The 21,192-nt window shown below is 34.6% G+C and overlaps 1 protein-coding gene across 1 annotated transcript in view; it reads left to right on the plus strand.

Moving 5' to 3' along the window:
* The window catches only part of LOC130233593 (nephrocystin-4-like), a 301,343-nt gene that overhangs the window by 205,523 nt on the left and 74,628 nt on the right, over positions 1-21,192 (plus strand). Inside the window, exons 12-14 of the mRNA XM_056463720.1 lie at positions 1,080-1,214; positions 7,995-8,143; positions 17,033-17,224. Of these exons, the coding sequence (XP_056319695.1) occupies positions 1,080-1,214; positions 7,995-8,143; positions 17,033-17,224 (476 nt within the window). The remainder of the gene's footprint in view (positions 1-1,079; positions 1,215-7,994; positions 8,144-17,032; positions 17,225-21,192) is intronic.

The following is a 21,192-nucleotide window of genomic DNA, read 5'->3' on the forward strand; positions in this document are numbered from 1 at the left end:
ATGAATAAAGGAAAGATTGAAGGAAGGATTGAACAAACTAAGTAACAAAGGAAGGAATGAACGAATGAATAAATGAACAAAGAACCAGTTGAAGGAACGAATGAGTAAGTGAACGAATTCGCTATCAGGACCAAGTTGTGGATTACTTCAGAAGAGCAGCGTGATCAGACAAGCATTATTCAGAAGATAATAATAATAAGTAAAACGGTCATAAATGAGGTTGGTGTCGTGATCTCGCATACTGCTTGAGAGGCATTTCAAAGTTGGCCGGCGAGTGAAATGACTTGCCTTAAACAGACTTTGGTTTAATTTACTAGAGATACTTTAACTGTATTTGGACTACATTTTTGGGCAAGTAATGATACTATTACTTGAGTATGATTTTTCAGCACTCTTCCACCACTGCCTAATACCCTAACTTGCTAACCTAAACATCTTAGTAAAGCTTTAAATGTCACTTTAAGCTGAATACTAGTATCTTGAAAAATATTGAGTCAAATATAATGTACTGTCATCATGGCAAAGATAAAAGAAATCAGTTATTAGAAATTAATTATTAAAATTATTATGTTTAGAAATGTGTTGAAAATCTTCTCTCCATTAAACAGAAATTTGGGACAAATACATATAAAATAATTCAAATTTAACAGGAGGGCTAATAATTCTGCCTTCAACTGTATATGCAACTCTGCATCTGAAATAATCAGAAAGAGGCATAAATTAATAACTGTATAAGAAATAGTATATATGTATGTATGTGCGTGTATAATGTTATTTCTATCATTATATCTTCAGCAGAGACTCAAATTCAGATCACGAGTCTAATAGAAGCAGTGAAAACCAGTCCTCTTTTTCACACAAACCCTAAGAGAAATTAGGGCTTGTATAAAAATGTGCATAGCAAGACCTTAAGCCGGATCTGTCACGTTTATACCTAATTTCATCCTGCTTTTGTGTCGTCTGGATGTTGGCATTATGTAGATGCCAGCTGCGGGGGACTGCCACACCATCAGATGCTTGTGCCCGTTGTTTTGTGCGATAAATATGTATTAATTTTTTTCTCTGGTTGTGTTGTTCAGCTGTCTCTCTCTCAGCTGGTTGCGACTTCACGCTACCCGACCATGAGCCACACGACGGGGTCTCCATGGCAACAGCAGCTCCCCTCTCTGCTCTCTCCCTCCCCGATGGCATCGGCCCACCAGCTGTCACATGTCGTAAGTTTTCCACCCACCCACACACACACACGTATATAACAAAGCTCAGAGATACATTCATGCAAAGGAATAAAACTCCCACACTCTAAACATACTGTGGTGGAGATGCTGTAAAGAAAAACACACATGCCTCACATCAGTAAACAGACATCTATACACTACAAAAACAGCCAAACATGTCAAGGGCAGGAAGAGTGCTTTACATTTTTTTATTTAAATATTTTTTTTACATATTTGAGCTGCAATTGTACACTACGCGCACACACACACACACACACACACACACACACACATATGAACACTTAAACATATATGTACTCTTTTATAACAAAGATCAGTGATACATTCATCCAATCGAATAAAACTCCTACACTCAAAACTTAATATGACAGAGATGCTGTAAAGGAAAACACACATGCCTCACATCAGTGAACAGACAGCAGTGCATCATTAAAACCAGCCAAACCTGTCGCATGCAGCAGGAGTTCATGTTAAAATTGCAGTTTTTCCTCAACTATTTTTGCAGGTTACAAACAAGCTAACTTTTGTCTCAGCATTTCTTTGGTCGTGAAAATACCTTGTCAATGTCCCTACAGTTACAGATCGACATGTTACACTCTTGGATGTATTATATATACTACAAATTATCTGTAGAGTTTTTAAAAACAAATTTGTTGATCATGATAGTTGGTAATTGTCATGGTTGTACACTGAAAAATGCAAGGTTCCACACAATTCATTCAGGTTGTCCCAACGCAAAAAAAGTTAACTACAAATTAAAGGGCCATGAAACCCCCTCTTTTGGTTCAAGTCTACCTCAGAATTTTTGGGCGTAGAGCGCTGCGAGTAGAATGAGGAGTGGGCGTAGCCAGCAGAGCAGGGGAAAATGAGGGAAGTGAACAACTGTTGTCAGTTGGCTCACAAAATGAGACACAAACCATGAGGAGAGCCATGATTTCATAGTTTACAAAGTTAAAATGCCAAAAAATAAACAGTAATTAATTTAGTGCCCTGCTACATATGTTATTCGTAATTTTCATATACACATAACCACTGTTTGTTATATCATTATAAAGTTAATAATGTTTATATAAACACTCTAGATGAGGAGGATTTCTCTTCTCCTCAATCCCTGAGTCTGAATGCAGACACAGTGGATAGCAGCAGGTCTCTTGTTCTATCTATTTCAGCCCTTAGCCTTGTCTGTAATCTGGAGGATTTTAAACACAGCAGCATGGATAGCTGATGTGTCTGAATGGTAACAAACTCAACTGATAAAAGACAAAGTTCGCCATTCTCCAATTTTCATACAGCTCTTCCGACAAAAATGCTTTCTGCAAACGAACAGCTTTGCTGTATCGGCCCTGACAGCATCGTGAGGAAAAACATGCAACATACCACGTGGATCATGGAAACAAACACATACGACCCTTCATGAACGGCTAAATACTGCGTGCCGTGCGAAGCTCATAGCTTGGCAGGTCTGCCCTGCTTTCGGAAAGCACGTGCTCTCATGAATTATTAAGAAGCAGGGTCTTCTCATAGGATAGAAAACTCCTGTCAGGGCTTTGAATAATAATGAGAAACCAACATGTCATCACTCCACTAGCAGATGAGCGCTATACGTCACTGATTTTGATCACGACCCAAAAATTGTTTTATACCTGGGAGATTAAATTAGCTGACAAAAGCTAAAAATTAACCAGTTTTCCCCACAATTAAAGCTGACAGGTGTTAACATTGTCTTAACTGATGGTCGACACACAAATCTGTTAACATTTCCAATAAAGTGGACTGGATGTAAAACAATTAAGTTGTCCCATCAAAAAAATGTGAAGAATTGTGTTGTTTAAGCTAATTTTACATAAGTAATCTGAACAAGCAGCAATTTTTTTTTATGAAGGTTTTCTTCTCGCATATTAGAGGGTTTGCTGTCATGATATCGTTGTTTCCAGATGGACAATTAAACAAGACAACATCCACAATCAGAGGACAATTAAAATGAAGAGTTATTTAATTCAAAAATAAAAATTCTGGCATTAATTACACTCAAAAGGATTTTTGCTGCTTGTTCTAACTACTTATTTAAAGTAAGTTAAATCAACATAATTCGTGAGTTTGTTTTGGGGACAACTTAATTGTTTAATGACTTAAATTTGTAAAAACAATTAAGTTAACTTTTAAGTTCTGTTGGGACAACAAGAAGGAGTTGTGTGAAACTCAGCATTTTTTACAGTTTACTCACTCTTGTGTTGTTCCAAAGCCTTGAGACATTCATCTTCAGAACACCAATTAGGATGTAAGTTTGGATATAAGTAACTTGGATGTGCCTGTGCTTTGTTTTAAATTGAGGAAGTCAATACAGTAAGTGGGCATCTGGGGTAAATATCAGTGCACAATATACTGACACTGAGGAGAAGACACTGTTGAATTAAGTCATTATTTTGGTATTATGTGTACACTAAAGTATTCTCATAGGTTTATAATATTACAATTGAAGGCATATGGTCTGCTTTGAAGATTTTTCTTATGGAGCTCTCATATTTAATCTAAAATATCTTAATTTGTCTTCCAAGGATGAACCAAGTCTCTGAAGTTTGGAACGACATGAGGGTGAATAAATAATGCACTCATACTGAATACATTTTGAACCCATATTTTGTAACTTTTGTATAATTAAAAGAAACCTTCATTAATTATTTTTCAATTTTCAATTTTTCATTAATTATGTTTGCAACAACAATAGCAATAACTTGCTGAGTCAAACTTTCCCACCTAAGAGCACCATCAACTGTCCTGTCAGTTTGACAAAATTAGCTGCTCCATTGCCAAGATACCCTTTTTTCCACCACAAAAACCGTACAATCTGAACAGATAAGCCTCTACATCCGACTTATAAATATGAGTGTTATAAAAATAAGCTATGTCATAATATGAAATATATATATTTTATTTTATAATATATCCATGGGTTATTCAGAAGATTCATTTGAGCTATAAAATGCATTCATATGCAATCAGTGGCGCCGCTAGGGGGGGTAAAGTTAGGACGATTCTAAGGACCCATACATTTAGGGGCCCCCAGAGACATAAACCCCCCCCCCCCACCACCACCGATCTGCACTTTCATCCGCGATACCCCTCCAGCCCCTGCGCTTCACTTTCATCTGCGATATACACCCACCCCCCCGCTCTTCACTTTCATCCGCGATACCCCTTCATGCCCCCCCGCTCTTCACTTTCATCCGCGATAACACCCCCCTCCCCGCTCTTCACTTTCTACCGCGATAGCCACCAGCATCTCCCCCCTCCCCCCACCTCGCGCTTTTCACTTCCAACCGCGATACATCTCAAAACCCACCCACCTTCATTTTCATCCGCGATAAAACCCCACCCCCTACTCCCGGGTCAGAGGGCCCGTGGCGGCCTGCGGCGCCCCTGTATGCAATCAACAACTTTTGTTGTATAACTGTACCTGTGGTGTTTTTAAAGTTGCATTACACTGTATGTGTGTTGGTAAACCATGTAGCGAGCATAATGGTGGAGTATTACAAAATATAGTCAGCTAAATGGTCTAAGACTTGCTACAATGAACGTTTTTTCCTAAAACATAATGGGATTTCTAATGAGTGGACTAGAATTGTGTGCCTTGTTGTTTAAAATTCAGCTGTATTAAAGCAGAAAGCCATCAGCACCTATTACAGGTGTTTTACAGCAGCATTAGGTTACCATGCTGAGAAATCCGGGAACATTTGTAATGGTAATATGTTTGTGCTATTTTAATGGAAATACAGCTGGTTAGAAACAGCCTGTGCAGAGTGGGAAAATATCACACGTTTTCACAAGAATATCTGCAGATATTATGTTAATCGTGTGTGGGAGCATGTATGTTTATGCTGTTGCCTGCAGTCAGTGCATTTGACTATACAGTATGATGATAGTTGGTAAATAAACATACAAAGTGCTTTGTTACCGCCTTCACAGTTGTTTAAGGCTATTTGTGCACACAAGCTATTCTGCAACAGATCGTGTAGGACATTTGTGCTGTGCTCAACTTCCTGGAAGCCATGTGATTTCTGGGTAAATAATTGTGGGTGTTTTTTATTTTTGATTATGTTAATTTATTCATTGAGCATTGTCTTTTTGTTGTCTATGAATGTCCTGTTTCAAGTCCTGTTCCTGCTTGATTTATAAATATCGGTGTGAAAGCATCATGGGCACCCTGAGCTGTTCAGCTTTCAGAAATCAAATGCAGATTGTTTGAATTCACTTGCAATTTAGTCGGAGTGCTGAGATTGTGCTTTTAAATTAGACTGTGTAAGGTATATATGCGTGTGTGTATACAGAATGCATGTTTGGATGTGATTTTGGATGCATATACCAGCATGCCGCTTCTAGAACTAGGCCTACATTTATTCATTTTGCAGACACAAATGCAAATGAGGATTGCAGCCACACAAGCAATTCATCAAAAGTAGGCAGAACATTAGAAGTGCAATGCAGAGAGCTGAAGTTCGCTAGAAAGAAAAGAGCACGAGTACAGAAAAATAACATGCACTATGCTACTCAAGTTTATTGTGTTGACCAAGTCTGCATTTATTTAATCAAGAATAGAATAGAAATATTGAGATATTTTAACAATTGCAAGTTTTTGATGTGATTTAAAAGTGTGATTTATTTCTGAAAGCGAAGCTGAATTTTTAATCTTCAGTGTTATGTGATTCTTCAAAAAGTCTTTACTATTCTAGTATATATTTTCAATTTTGACCCAAAAATTGCATTCATATTAAATAAAACTTTGTCTGATGTGATAGTTACCACATTAATAGACCTTTGACTTGAAAGTAAAATAGTCAAATGGAAGTAATAATAATAAAAAAAATTGCATAATGCATTAATTCACACCAAAAGTAAAATTAAGTATTCGCGTGAGTAAATTACGTACATACAAAGTTAATGTTAATGTGCAAATACCAGAGAATTTCCTCCAAGCTGCGCTAATGAGGTGGAACGTGCAACACTTTTGCTATGAACTTGCACAATTAACCTCATTCGCATCTTCCATGCACATTCAAATAATTCAATTCATGGTAAAAAAAAATAGCTTGAGGTTAAAAACATCCTGTGAGTAAACTAGAGCAAGTGACGCAGTGCTCCATATTTTGTGTGATCCCAACAGATACTGTAAGTGGCAGAACAAACTGTGTCAGGGTCAGCCTAATTGTTTCATGATTAGATTGATTTAGACTGTTGATTCATAAAAGAAAATGATGTTGGGATGTAGGAAAATATTCAACACTTCAGATCAATATGATAAAAAAGTAACATTTTTCATTTTATTTAATTTGTCCAGAATAGATTGTCACATCAGTGACACTGACCAACAGGAGGCCCGAAGCTCTAATGTACACATGCTTCAAACATAACTGAATGACAAATGTTAATGTTGTTGCTTCTAATAAGTGTAATCCACGACAGTGATATTTTTTCAGACAGTACAAAACACTTTATTAGACATTATCAAGATCTGAATGCGTTGGGGTGAGAAGTCTGGGCTAATTATAAAACCCAAATGGAGATTTACTCTGCACTGTTTGATTTGATCATGTCCGTTGCACAGATTTCTGTATAATCGTATGAACATCACTGTTTAGTGCCTCTGCCTTCGGATACTAAAGACAACATTTTCTCCAATAGTTTAATAGTATAGTATATACCACTGGTGTTTTCTCCTATTAGTTAAGTATAATTTATGTGTCTGGTTCAAAAGTACTGTAGCTGCTTCATGCATTTAAAAACTTAGTTTCAGTATTTAGTTAGACATCATTAACTTATTAAAAATTTACTTGTATTTTGAAACCATTGTGTTAATAGTGCTTTACCTGTAAAAGATGGAACATCGTTAGCTGTATGAACAACGCGTTTTTGTATTTAGCAATAAACTTGCAATTTACTTGTATTACTACATAAACAAGGGTTAAATGTACACAATCTGGCACAGTCGTTTGTATTAGACATGAATATTTTGTAACATGAACCCAGTGTGAAAAAATTGTATCCATACAAAACAACGCTATATTTTTATATCAATAACTCTAAAATCTTTGGAATATGTAGGCTTTTTCAGAAGTGAAAAGAAGCCAAGCGGATAAAACAGTACACCTTGATTCCCAGAAATTGAGGAAGCCAGCTTATCAGATTAAAGCTAGCCTGATTGAGAAAAGACTTTGCCACTTTTTCAGCAATATAAATCAGATGGTCAATGAGAAAACTGTCGGTAGCTTGTGGGTGTTCTGTCTGATGATAGGTAAGAAGTATAAAAAATGAGTTTTGATCAAGTCCTTGTGGAAGAGTTGTGACTCCAGGCGTTTCATAAAGAACTTGAAGTTCTTGTCGAGCTTTGCTAGTTTTTTTATACACTGGTGTGTTTTTTTTGTGAACTTTTTTCATGCTGAATTTTCATGAGAGTCTTTGAGTTTTTGAACCTCTGACCTTTTTGTTATTTCAACATTGTAACCTGTTCCCTAAACTGCTGCCAATATTCTCACATAATTGGATTTTTTTTTGCACATTTGAGAATGTTCTTTTAGATCTGCTGACGAAATATTTTTAGGATGTTTCATAATCCTCACAGAGAGTGACAATCGTACACTGAAGATTTATGAGCTAAAACTTCATCAAAGCCTCTGGGTTTTTGTTCTGCAGGATTCTGAACTTCAGACTAACTTGTGAATTTGTCTGTTTTTCTCTCTTTCTCTGTGTTGATTTAAATTGAATCAGGAGCGTCCAGTTGTTGGCAGTATTGCTCATCTGGAGCTGAGCGTGCAGGAGAGAGTGGGAGACAGAAGTGAGGAAGAGGATGAGATGCAGGAGTTGACCTTCACCCCGGTGCACGCACCTGTCATCACCCTCGGGACAAACGCTGCTGGGTGAGAAACATACAGACCTACAGCAACAAACAGTCCTGCACTGCAGTGATTTATCTAGTGCACTTTCAGATATAAATAGCTGCTTTAATACTTTTTGTCATGATCATTTTCACTCTACACACCTGAAACTTGTCTATAGCGCTTGTTCACTGCTGCTCTTATAGTTGTGTAAATTGCTTCCTTGTCCTCATTTGTAAGTCGCTTTGGATAAAAGCGTCTGCTAAATGACTAAATGTAAATGTCTTTTAAGCCTCAAAACCTTTTTAAGTTATATCTTTTCATGACCTCATGAAAGTTCATGAGGTTTTTATGCCAAGGATTAGCAGAGGTTGATGATGTTTCTCTACCTAGGCCGGTTTGTTAAACATTTAATGCATGTTCAAATGTTAAAAATATGTCACAGTATTGTAATAGCAATGACATAGACTGATAAATCGATTATGTTTGAATGGAGATAAAATCCAGATAAAATCAAATGACAAAAATGGGATGGGTGGTTAGGTGGATAGATAGATGGATAGATGGATGGATGATAGATAAATGGATGGGTGGTTGTGTGCATGGACAGATGTATGGATGTATGTATGGATATATGGTCAATTGATGAATTGGCAGATGAATAGATGAACAATTGGACAGATAGAAAAAATCACTGCATTTTCCAGATAAAATCATTCATTCATTTTCTTTTTGGCTTAGTCCCTTTATTAATCTGGGGTCACCACAGCGGAATGAACCGTCAACTTGATACAAACGCAGCGGATGCCCTTCCAGCTGCAACCCATCCCTGGGAAACATCCATACACAGTCATTCACACACATAGACCACTGGCAATTTTAGCTTACCCAATTCACCTATACCGCATGTTTTTTGGATTTGTGGGGAAAACCAGAGCACCCAGAGGAAACCCACATGAACATGAGGAGAACATGCAACTCCACACAGAAAATGCCAATTGACCCAGCTGGGACTCGAACAAGTGACCTTGAATTGATGGATAGTTAGATAGATCAATGGATGAATAGATCGATGGATGGATGAATGGATGGATGGATTAATTGACAGGTGGATGGATGGATGATAGATAAATAGATGGGTGTTTATTTGGATAGACAGATAGATGGATGGACAGATGAATGGATGGATGGTCAATTGATGAATTGGCAGATGAATAGATGAACAAATGGACAGATAGAAAAAAATCACTGCATTCTCCAGATAAAATCATATCACAAATATGAGATGGCTGGTTAGATGGATAGACAAATAGATAGATGGATGGATGGATGGATGGATGGATGGTTAGGTAGATGGATAAATGTATGGATAGATAGATGCATAGATTAATTGATACGTGGATGGATGGATGATAGTTGAATAGATGGGTGGTTATTTGGATGGACAGACAGATGGATGGACAGATGGATGGCTGGATGGATGGATGGTCAATTGATGGATTGGCAGATGAATAGATGAACAAATGGATGGATAGAAAAAAACTGCTTTCTCCAGATAAAATCATATCACAAATATGGGATGGCTGTTTAGGTGGATAGGCTGATTGATGTGTGGAAGGATGGATTTATAAATGGATGATAAATGCATGGGTGGTTATGTGGAAAGAAAAATGGATGGACAGATGCTTGAATGAATAGATGGATGCACAGAATATGGACAACTTGATGGATGAATAGGCAGATGCATGTATGAACGGATAGATGGATGGCTAATTAGATACAGTAGATGTATGGATAGACAGACAGATGGGTTGGTACTTCAGATGAATTGACAGATAGATAAACAGATCACTGCGTTCTTCAGGTCAAATCATTGACAAATATTCATAATAGCCCAGTTTTATAGTTTAGTTTACACTGAAATCTATGTGACACGAGAGTTTTTGTTTTGAGGATGTCTGCATAATGCATTGAATGCTTTTTTTTTCAAAAGTGTAAAGGAAATCCTGTTTTCCACAATGCATTTTCTTCAAAACATCGTTCTATATCCCCATCATGCATGAATGTGCGGCATTATCTAATGCCAGTTTCTCTCTCAATATCCCTCTCTGCTGCCGTCGCTCCATTTTCAAGACACCAGCACATTGGCTTATGTCTTGTTTATTTTAGCTCAAGTATTTCAGGTTGCGCTGTTCTTTAAAAGCAGTAACAGTTTAGCTGAAGTCATGAGTTGAGCTGGCCATGTAAAATCTGTGCAGAGTTTGTCATTCAGGAGCTGTTGGGTGCCAAATCATCATTTGATTCTGAGCCAAGACATTTGACAGATCAACATTATTTACTTCTGGCCCTGCAGATTCAAAGAACCGAGAATCAATCTGTGCCACTTAAAAAAATCATTTCAAATAAGAACTCTAATTTGAGTAAGTTGTCGTATCTGATTGAGACCTTTGAAATTAAAATTGAAGTCTGAATACTAAACTCAGGTGGAATGAATTAAGTTCTTATGTTTGGACTCCGGGTGAATTCAAATGATATGCTTTAAGCGAGAGACTTTAATTTGGTCAGATTGGTATGCGTGTGTTTTTTAAAGGAGTTCAGACTATCGCAGACAAGGACAGAAGTGCTTTTCATTTCCTTTGGATATTACAATAAAACATTTACATAAGTTCACATCCCGCCTAGTAGGCATTATGAGAAACTAATGGTCATAAAAGGCGAGGTTTTGAGATCAGGTTGTTAATAACTAGGACTATCTATTTTATTTGATTTGAAAATACATTTAGATATGAATTATACATATAATATACTGATAATACAGACTTCGACTGTACATACAGTTTTATGCAATAGTTTGGGCACCCCTCTGTGGCTGCATAGTAATGTGTTCTTTCTTTATAAGAGAAGATCACTGTTGCGTATGGATGCTATGCAAACCGGGGTAGTTCGAAAATGCAGCTTTATTATAAGAATGGTCAATCAGGCAGGGGTCAAAAACCAGCATAAACAGTGTTGTAGAAAATCCAGAAGCGAAATCCAAAAAACAGGCGAAAGGTTCAGGGCAGGCAGCAAAGGGTCAAAACACTATAAACAGTCCAAGATCAAAAACACAGGAAACAAGAAACAAAGAGAAACGCTTACGTATGGACAGCAACAGCTTAACAATATTCAGCAACATGTGTGTGGAGCAGAGGGGTTTAAATAGTCCAAATAATCAGTGTGTGAGCAGCTTCAGCTGTGAGTGTAATCAGTCTGGGTCTGGAACCGATTGTGTGTGTGTGTGTGGCATGACTGGGTGTTGTAGTCCTGGCAGATCTGTAGTTCATGCGAGTATGAATGTTTTCCAGCGATCTCTGGTGGTTAGATCGCTGGTAATCATGACAATCGCAGTGATATGCCATTCGGTTTCCAGAGAAAGCTAGATAATGTCATGTTTTTCAGACAGAAATCTATAGTGCAGTGATGGGAAAATTTAGTCCTGGAGGGCTAGTGTCCTGCAAAATTTAGCTCCAACCTTAATCTAACACACCTGCCTAGAGATTACTAGTGATCTTGAAGACAGCGTTTAGCATGTTCAAGTGTGTTTGATTAGAGTTGGAGCTAAACTCTGCAGGACACCGGCCCTCCAGGACTGAGTTTGTCCATCCCTACCATAGTGTAACAGTATTGAGATGTTTGAAATAAAATTTAAACTGAAAAATAGGCAGTGCAAAAGTTTTCTTTTGTGTGAATTTAAAAACCTGTAGTCACTTAATGCTGATTGATTACAAAACAAAATGTATTTGAGTGACTCAATGAACCATAACAATCCTTACACAGGAGCAACCACTCATGAAAAAGGATATTAAATACAGCTGATTACTAGTTGTGCTTCTCCTTATTGTGAACCAGAAAGAAGCAACATGGGAACCTCAAAAGAATGTCCCAATGACCTAAAAACTAGGATAATTCATCAACATGAATTAGGAGAAGGATGCAAAAAGCTATCTCAAAGGTTTACATTCTCTACCTCCACAGTCAGAAATATACTAGTGCAATTTTACTAGCGAACTAATGAATTTTTTTGCAAGAAAGAATGGTGCAAAAGGCCTTTACCAAGAATTCAGGGACTTATCCTTGGCTATAAGAAGCATCTACAGGCTGTTATTTCAGCAAAAGGTGACAAAATATTGATGCCAGTATTCTCTTGGGGTGCCCAAATGTTTTGCACCCTTCTGTTTTTATTATGACTTAAATTGCATTGCATCTGTTGAATAAATAAATGTTATGTCAGAACTGAAATGTTCTTTTTTCATACGGTATCAAATATATCTAAATGAAATGGCTGATTTGAAAGGCCAGCAGACTATAACTTGCAATTATGATAATTATCAGGGGTGCCCAAACTTTCGCGTAAAACTGTACATGGTTTGTTCTGTAGACCAGTGATTCTCAACCACATTCCTGGAGGACCACCAACACTGCATGTTTTGGATGTCTCCCTTGACTATCACACCCATTACAGATATTATAGTCTCTGCTAATGAGTTGATGATCTGAATCATGTGTGTTTGGTGAAGGAAACATGGAAAATGTGCGAGTTGGTGGTCCTTCAGGAACGTGGTTGCAAAACACTGCTGTAGACAATGGAAAAAAATGTTTAAGGGGGCAAATAATATTGACCTTAAAATTTTTTTTTTTTAAAATTATTAATTAAAACTGCTTTTATTTTTGCTGAAATGAAACAAATAAGAGTTTCTCCAGAAGAACAAATATTATAGGATATACTGATAATACTTCCTTAGTCTGTTAAAGATCATTTGGAAATATTTGAAAAAGAAAATGTATTTATTTATTTATTTCTCATATTTATTATTATTATTATTATTATTATTATTATTATTATTATTATTATTATTATTATTATTATTATTATTATTATTATTATTTTATGATCACTGAGGCTGCATCTAAAATCGCATACTTCCATACAATATAGTACGCTAAAACAGTATGCGATGTGAGTAGAATGTCCCAATTCAAAGAATTCGAAAAACAGTATGCGAGAAGTACCCAAATGACTTATTACTTCCAGTAAGATTTGAAGTGCGCATCTGATGCACGCTGCGCTATCCAATGATGCCCTGGAAGTGAATTTAAGAATTGGAGCGAGATCATGACAAAATGGTAGATGTAGTACTTTTCTAACAGCCGAGTAGTACATTTAAATTTAATTGCAGTACCTACTGAGTAGTAGCCGATTTCGTACGCAGCCTGAAAGTTCAGTTATAAGATATTCAACAATGCTAATAATGATGATGTTAATGGTACACTAAAAATAATCATGCTTGTAATAATGATGATACATTCTTATTTTTATTCTCACGATTTGTTGCTGTTATTATTAGTAAGTAATAATAGTCGAAATTGTCTGGATGTCAAGCAGATCAGTATTTCTCAACCATGTTCCTGGAGGAACACCAACACTGCATGTTTTGTATGTCTCCTTTGTCTGTCACACCCATTACAGGTCTTTCAGTTTCTGCTAATGAGCTGATGATCTGAATCAGGTATGTTTGGTTAAGGAGACATGGAATGTGCTGAGCTGGTTCTCCAAGAGCGTGGTTGAGAAACACTAAAGTAGAAGATTGTTTTAAACAAACAAAAAAATTAAAACCTTTTTTTTAATCATATTTATTGGAATCTTTCATCTGACACAATAATAACATGATTTTGAATTTTTGTGGCTATTTTCTTAATACATGTTGATAGCTGTGATAATAAAATAAATAAAATAAAATAATTAGTATATCACCCAACTTAATATTATTTCAAAATTTCATACAATCTAAATTAAAGACATGAATACCAAAAACAGATGATTGTGTGCCATTCAGCATTCATCTTCCCTTGTCTTTCTTTATGTCTCTCTCACTCTTTTTTTCTGTGTGAATACTGGAAAGAATATATTGGGTGGTCAAGTGTGAAACTAATAAGCAAGGATTATTAACGTGTAATTCAGCCGAAAATTACCATGATCTATAGGTAATATTATTTTCCCCTTTGTCTGTGGCAATTAAAAGCCTGTGGTAGAAGTGTAGGCCTAATTATTGTGTCTCCTAATTAGTTGTGAGTCACTGGACGAAAACATTAAAGTCCTGCTGCCGTAAAGTTTGGGTCTTCTGTACTATCGGAAAGGCTCGTTAGGGCTTCTGAAATATGACTACATTAACAGCTTCAGTGCAGGGACAGATATTTTACACTGAGAGTCAGATTGCTCCTAATGATTATAAACTGAATTATATTAAATAAACTGAATATATATATATATATATATATATATATATATATATATATATATATATATATATATATATATATATATATATATATATATATATATATATATATATATATATATATATATTATTTAGAGAGAGAAATGTCAATACGGACTGCGATGGAAAAGCAAGATATTTTGTTTTTTGGATACAAATTGTGCCAAAATAGTTGTGGCGCTTATTGGATTTTGATTGATATTGGTTAAGCGACACGGTGGCTCAGTGATTAGCACTGTCTCCTTAGAACAAGAAGGTCGCTGGTTCGAGTCCTGGCTGGGTCAGTTGCCATTTCTGTGTGGAGTTTGCATGTTCTCCCTGTGTTGGTGTGGGTTTCTTTCGGGTGCTTCAGTTTCCCTCACAGTCCAAAGACATGCACTATAGGTGAATTGGGTAAGCTAAATTGTCCATAGTATGTGTGTGTGCGTGCGTGCGTGCGTGCGTGCGTGCGTGCGTGCGTGTGTGTGTGTGTGTGTGTGTGTGTGTGTGTGTGTGTGTGTGGGTAAATGAGGGTGTATGGATGTTTCCCAGTAGTGGGGTGTTGCTGGAAGGGAATTACACAGGAATCCACTGTGTAAAACATTTGCTGTATAAGTTGGTGGTTCATTCCACTGTGGCGACCCCTTCTGAATAAAGGGCATTAGCCAAGGAAATGAATAAATGAATGAATTGATATTGGTTAATTATCCATTATAAAATTGTGTAGAAGCTTGCGGAAAGTCATGTTTGAGACAAAATTTGTAGTAGTGTTTATTAGTATTGTAGTTTTAAGGTATTTTTATTTCAATTATTATTATTATATAAATAAATATAATAATGAGGTAAACAATATGAGATTTGCTAAATTCATGAAATTCTTTCTTTCTTCTCTTTTTTCATTCTTTCTATTTTTCTCTTTTTATTTCTGTCTGTCTTTTTTCTCTTTTTTCTTTTTCATTCTTTCTGTTTTTCTTATTTTATTTCTTTTCTGTTTTTCTTTTTTTCTCTTTTGTTTGTTTATTCTTTCTTTCAATATTCTCCTTTTCTTTCTTTCTTTCTTTTTTCATTCTTTGTTTTCTTTCTTTCTTTTTCTCTTTTTTCATTCCATTTTTTTCCTGTTTTCTTTCTTTTCTATCTTTCTTTCTTTCTTTCTTTCTTTCTTTTCTTTCTTTCTTTCTTTCTTTCTTTCTTCCTTTTTTTTTCTTTGCTTCACCAATATTTAATTTTATTATTTTATTATAATTATTATTATATAATTTAATTTTTTTGCTGTCTTTTCTTCATAGTGATGCAGTTTTCTTTTCGTTTCTAGCGGTATGTATTTCAGATTCTTTTATTTTAATGCAGCAATGCTGTTCTTTCAGGATAGAAGTCATTTCAGAAGTCTTTAAGAAATGCATGCTTGATGTAAGCCTCATATATCACCTTATGTGTGAGATCCCATTTAAGATAACACAGCAGGATGTGTAACCAGTGGATTTGCTAGTAGCGTTAACATTTGACACACTTCCCGCTGTGGCTTAAACGGCTTTGTACAGTGGAGTACATGTGAAATACTATGGCGAGATGTGCAGTGTACCTGATAACACACAGCAGGCGCCACATGTGTTTTTCTGATCTGTGTCTTGTGTTGTATTTGGCAGCCCATGTGCTTCAGGTTTGTTTGCAGGTACAATATTGGGATTAGAATCAATGAAACGCATAGAAAAATGTGACATTGCAATATTTTTTTTTCGGTGATATATATTGTGAAATAAACAGAATTTCACCCGATAAATTAAATAGCTGTATAGCTATCTGAATAGCTGGACAGATTTCATTAATTTAGATTGATTGGGATGATTTTGTAGGGGAGTGCATCTTCATAGTATAATGAAATATAATAAGCAAATTAAAGTACAGATAAATACAATGGAGCACAGATAAAAGTGAAATAAGCAATGATTTACAGTTTCCCATGTAGTCACAATATCTAGGTACAGAAATTCAATAATTACACATAAAATAATACGTATAGTCTTCATTGTACAAATAATTGCATACAATTAATTATTGTTAAAACTACAAACCTTATAATTTCTTGTGCCTAAATGGTTTATATTTGCCTGAAATCGTACACAGGCCTTAAGAACACATCCAACTGAAAATCTTTTATTCTATTAGGGATAAACATTGAAATTTTGTTCAGAAATGTGGTGTCTGGTTATTATAATTCCATTTTAACCTTGCAAATCATGTGATGTGGCTACTGCAGACTCACACATTGCAATATCGATGCTAAAACAATATATTGTGCAGCCCTATTATACGTTGTTTCACATATTCTTAAAAAATTCATGAAAGTTTGTGTGTGTGGAGATAATATCTGTTTGTTCTATGCATTTCTGATTTAAAGTTATTTGTTTGACATGTTTTTGTTGTTGTTGACATGTTTTCCTACATTATATTACAATTTAGCAAAACATAATAGCAATGATTTCACGTTAGTAAAGAAATCAATATTTGATTAAATAATGCTGCTTTTCTATAAATTTCAGTTTTGAAATAAATTCAAGTGGTCTATTAATTTTTCCATGTTGCTGTTCTATTCTGCTGGCAACCAGTCTTCAAGTGTGCAAATGTGATTTGTGTATCTCAGCTCCTCCAGATCGACCTCCCGGAGATCTTTGGCACAGCTCTTCTCTGCTGGTTTTCCTCAGATCCTGGACCATCAGAACCAGGTGGCTGAGGTTCTGGATCCTTCAGAGCCTGTGAACTTTAACCCCCAGAGAGAAGAAGCAGATGCTCTGCAGGCAAACACACTCGTCCTGCAGTTCCTGGCCTTTACCAGGTTAGTCTCAATGGAACAGAGTGTTAATGTTTAATGTTTGCAGTCTACTTTTTTTTGTCTTGTGTTTTTTTAAAGGAAGCTTTTCTATGTAACTTAATATAGTATATTATATAAGTAGACCACTTGGAAATTCTAAATTTTTTAATAAAACATACCTTTTAGTTTGGTTTTGTTAGAAAAAATTATGGAATTTAAAATAAAATAATATGTAATTACTAGTAATTAGTAATTTACACCATAAAATAACAATTGGTCATAGTAACAAATTATGGCTTTTTTAAGAGTTCATATAAAATTTTAGACAACACAATACCAATATTTTAACTTCAGAAGAATTAAGAAAACAATATTTGGTGGAATAACCCTCATTTTCAATCATAAGAAATGTTTTCATTCATTGCATTGAATCTGCAGGACCAGTCACAGCAAATTAAAACATTTCTTATTTTGACCAATAGTCATTTTATGCAAAAATGAAACAAATAAATGAAAGATAACTTTTTAGAACAACATCCTCTAAATACAGAGAAACTGAGAAATCAGACGTTTTAATATCTACTAAAGCTAATTCATCTCAAAACTAAAATTCTGTCATCATTTACTTTGCCTCATGCTGTTCCAAAACCATAAGACTTTTGTTCTTTTCCGACCCCAAATGAAGATATTTTTTAATCCAATCTCAGAGATTTCTGTCTCTCCATTGAAAGTCTATTGAACCAAAACCGAAGCTTCAAAATATTCATAGAGAGATCAAAAAATAAATCCAAATTGAGCAGTTTAATCCAACTTCTGAAGTGACGTGGATGCTTTATGAAATGAACAGATTTAATTTAGTCCTTTATTCACATATAAACATTGAGGAGGGATCATTGTGAATAATGACAGATTTTTAATTTTAGGATAAACGGACCCTTTAAAGTTTCGCAATCTCATTCGATACACCCATTTATTCCAAAATGACATCGGTTTGATAATGTTTATTAAAGTACAAGCACAGCAGACATTCAGATCTGTGGATGACCCAAAGAGAGCAGATGGCATGGAAAAAATAAAACCACTTTTGTCTCCAGAATTTTGATGTTATTTCTGTCTTACAAACATTGAACTAATTACAGAAGTACTGGGATGAAACTTTATAGATAGACTATAAATACTAATATCTACAGTAGAGCAAGGCAGAGTCAGTAATCTTTCAAAAGTAAAATAAACTTTGAATAAAGGTTGTATCTTAGCCTGTCACAACTATTGGTTAAATCGTCTGATCATAGTTATTTAATCTTATTAATAATTGAGTGAATTTTTTAACCTGATAATTGTGCAATTTCAATTTCAGCTACATTTTATCATCATTTGTCATTATTATGTCATTATTTATATTTATTCTATTTTTTACACTGTTGTTTTATATTGGTTTATTTACTTTTTCCTGTAGACTATCAAAAGGTATTAGATGTTATGTTATGTCATGTCATGTCATGCTATGCTATGCTATGTTTATACAATATACTTATGAATTTAAGATGGATACAAATTTAACAATATAGTTAAAAAAATAAAAATAACTCTTTAATTTAATACTATATTCAAAATATATTTCCACATGCAGGTTAAAGAAAAAAACATGTCTATTTGCACTGAGAGCAAAGCAGATAATTAAATTACTCACAATTATTTATTTGACAATAATTCATCAGCACAAGATGCATAATGGTGCATTATCATAATGGTATTAATTGTATTGCTACTCTAGTAGATGTTGAAATATTAATGTCATTAAATCATATTTTCTTTTAAGAGAAGAAACTGTAAAAAAAATGTTTGCTTTTTTTATTAACAATATGAGCATTTTTAATTGAAATTACATTAAAGTGACTTAAACAGCTTGTATAACTTAAAAAATTAGTTAGAGACATTATTAACTTAGTTTAATAATTATATTTAACATAAACAATGTCTGTTATCATGTTATAGGTTATCATAACTCGTTGATTATATAATTTTTACAGTGTAATTAAATAGAAACCTTAAATTAAATTAAAATTGTATTCATTATATATTTAAATTTCTGTGCATCCATAATTTCTGTGATAATTTTTGTATTCAGTTCCCCCCGAATGATTGCATCTATTCAATAAAGCAAAACATTTGCTTCCTGTCAGACTATATTTTCAGTTTACCTCATTGCAATCACTCATTTTAAATTGTCGAAGTGTTCAGACAAACACAGAAAGATTGTAATTTAATGTGAATAACATTGGATCGTTTCTAACATCATCAGACTAAAACAGCATCTATTCCAGTACTCAACTGAATTAAATATATTCATTTCACATGTTTTTCAGCTGTTCCAGGAAAAACTTCCTGTAGCAAAGTCTGGGAAAAAGACTAAATAAATAAATAAATAAATAATAGTACTGTATAATATGATTAAGTAAATTTTATTTCATAATTACAGAATAATTGCATTGACAGGCGGTACTATATGTTCTAGTCTACAGACTTTTCAATCAGCACTGAAACAGTAGCTGTTAAACAGGACATGTCAGCTCTTATTCAATAGTGATGCAGCTCTTCAAGGGCCAAGTTAACTCATCTCTGCCTGCAATCAGCCAGTGGCCATATGTCAGGCAGCTATTGATGCTCACTCGTCCACATAAGAAAAGACACCTGTCAAGTATGCTTGTGACAGATTCAGGCACTTCTCTGTTCTCAGATCAGGCATTGATAGATTTAAAGAACATCTGCGCTTGTCTTTCTCTTGAATTTTCTTCATTTCTCTTACTGTTGATGTTTAGTTGTGTTTTTTCAGACATGAGGAGAAACTTGTGGTGGGTTTGTTGACTTATTTTCAAGGCTGTCCGTCTTTGTAATGTTTAAGATCAAATCAATAATATTATTTTGTAATTTTACACAGTGTGGGTTTTTTAGACTCTGAGGGAGCTGCAGGGGGTTTTGTGAAGTGATGAAAAGTAATTATTAATTAAATCACGGTGTACAGTTGAATTACAGTTTACGTCATAAAAACAAAATGTAAATGGTAAAAAAGGATGTGGTTCTATTCTTTCAATACTTCAATACTGAAAAAAAATCAATCAATGCATATAAATCATTAATTCAATATTTTGAAATATTTAGTTTTTCCAGATAATGTACAAACTTCTAAATGTGTATGAAAAATAGAAATCCTATCAGCAAAGAGATGACATCAAATATACAGTATAGCAACAACAAAACAAGTCTTCTAAACACCATCCCTCCCACCCCTATTTCCTGAGGCCTTCAATAAGTATGCAAAGATGAATCAAGACACAGATAAATAAATAATAAACCAATTGAAAAAAATAATAAAAATAAATAAGTAAGAAGCGTAAATATAGAAGAAGAAAATGTAAAGTGAATACTAAAAGTCTAATCTTAAACGTACTTTTCTTCAGTTGCCAAGGACGTACAGGTATTTCTCAGTTTTGTTTCTTTTCTTTTCTTTTCTTTTCTTTATTTACTTTCTGTCTACAAACAAAGAAAATGACAAAAACACACATTAAAAATTATTATAACTTGAACGAAAACTTAAATTAAAAGCAAAAAAATTTAAATAATTCAAACTATTAAGAAAACCTGCAACATTTTTATAAAAATATTTATAAATGCTCACGGCGACCCAAGTTCGATTCCCGGCTCGAGGTTCTTTGCCGATCTTCACCTTTCTTTCTGCTCCCCATACTTTTCTGTCTATAATCTCCACTATCCTTTTCCATTAAAGGTGAAAACCCCCTAAAATAATAATAATAATAAAAAAAAAATGTATAATCTATGAATTCACCAACTTTCTTACTATTTTATGTTCTGTTTCTCTGGTATTTATTATTAGCCACAAAACATGGAAGTAAACTGTTAAAATATATATAGTTGAAGTCAATTTTCTTTTTTCCTTTTCCAATTATTTCCCAAATTATCACGGCAAAGATCAA

This window comes from Danio aesculapii, chromosome 8 (assembly GCF_903798145.1).
Source record: "Danio aesculapii chromosome 8, fDanAes4.1, whole genome shotgun sequence".
Taxonomy (NCBI): domain Eukaryota; kingdom Metazoa; phylum Chordata; class Actinopteri; order Cypriniformes; family Danionidae; genus Danio; species Danio aesculapii.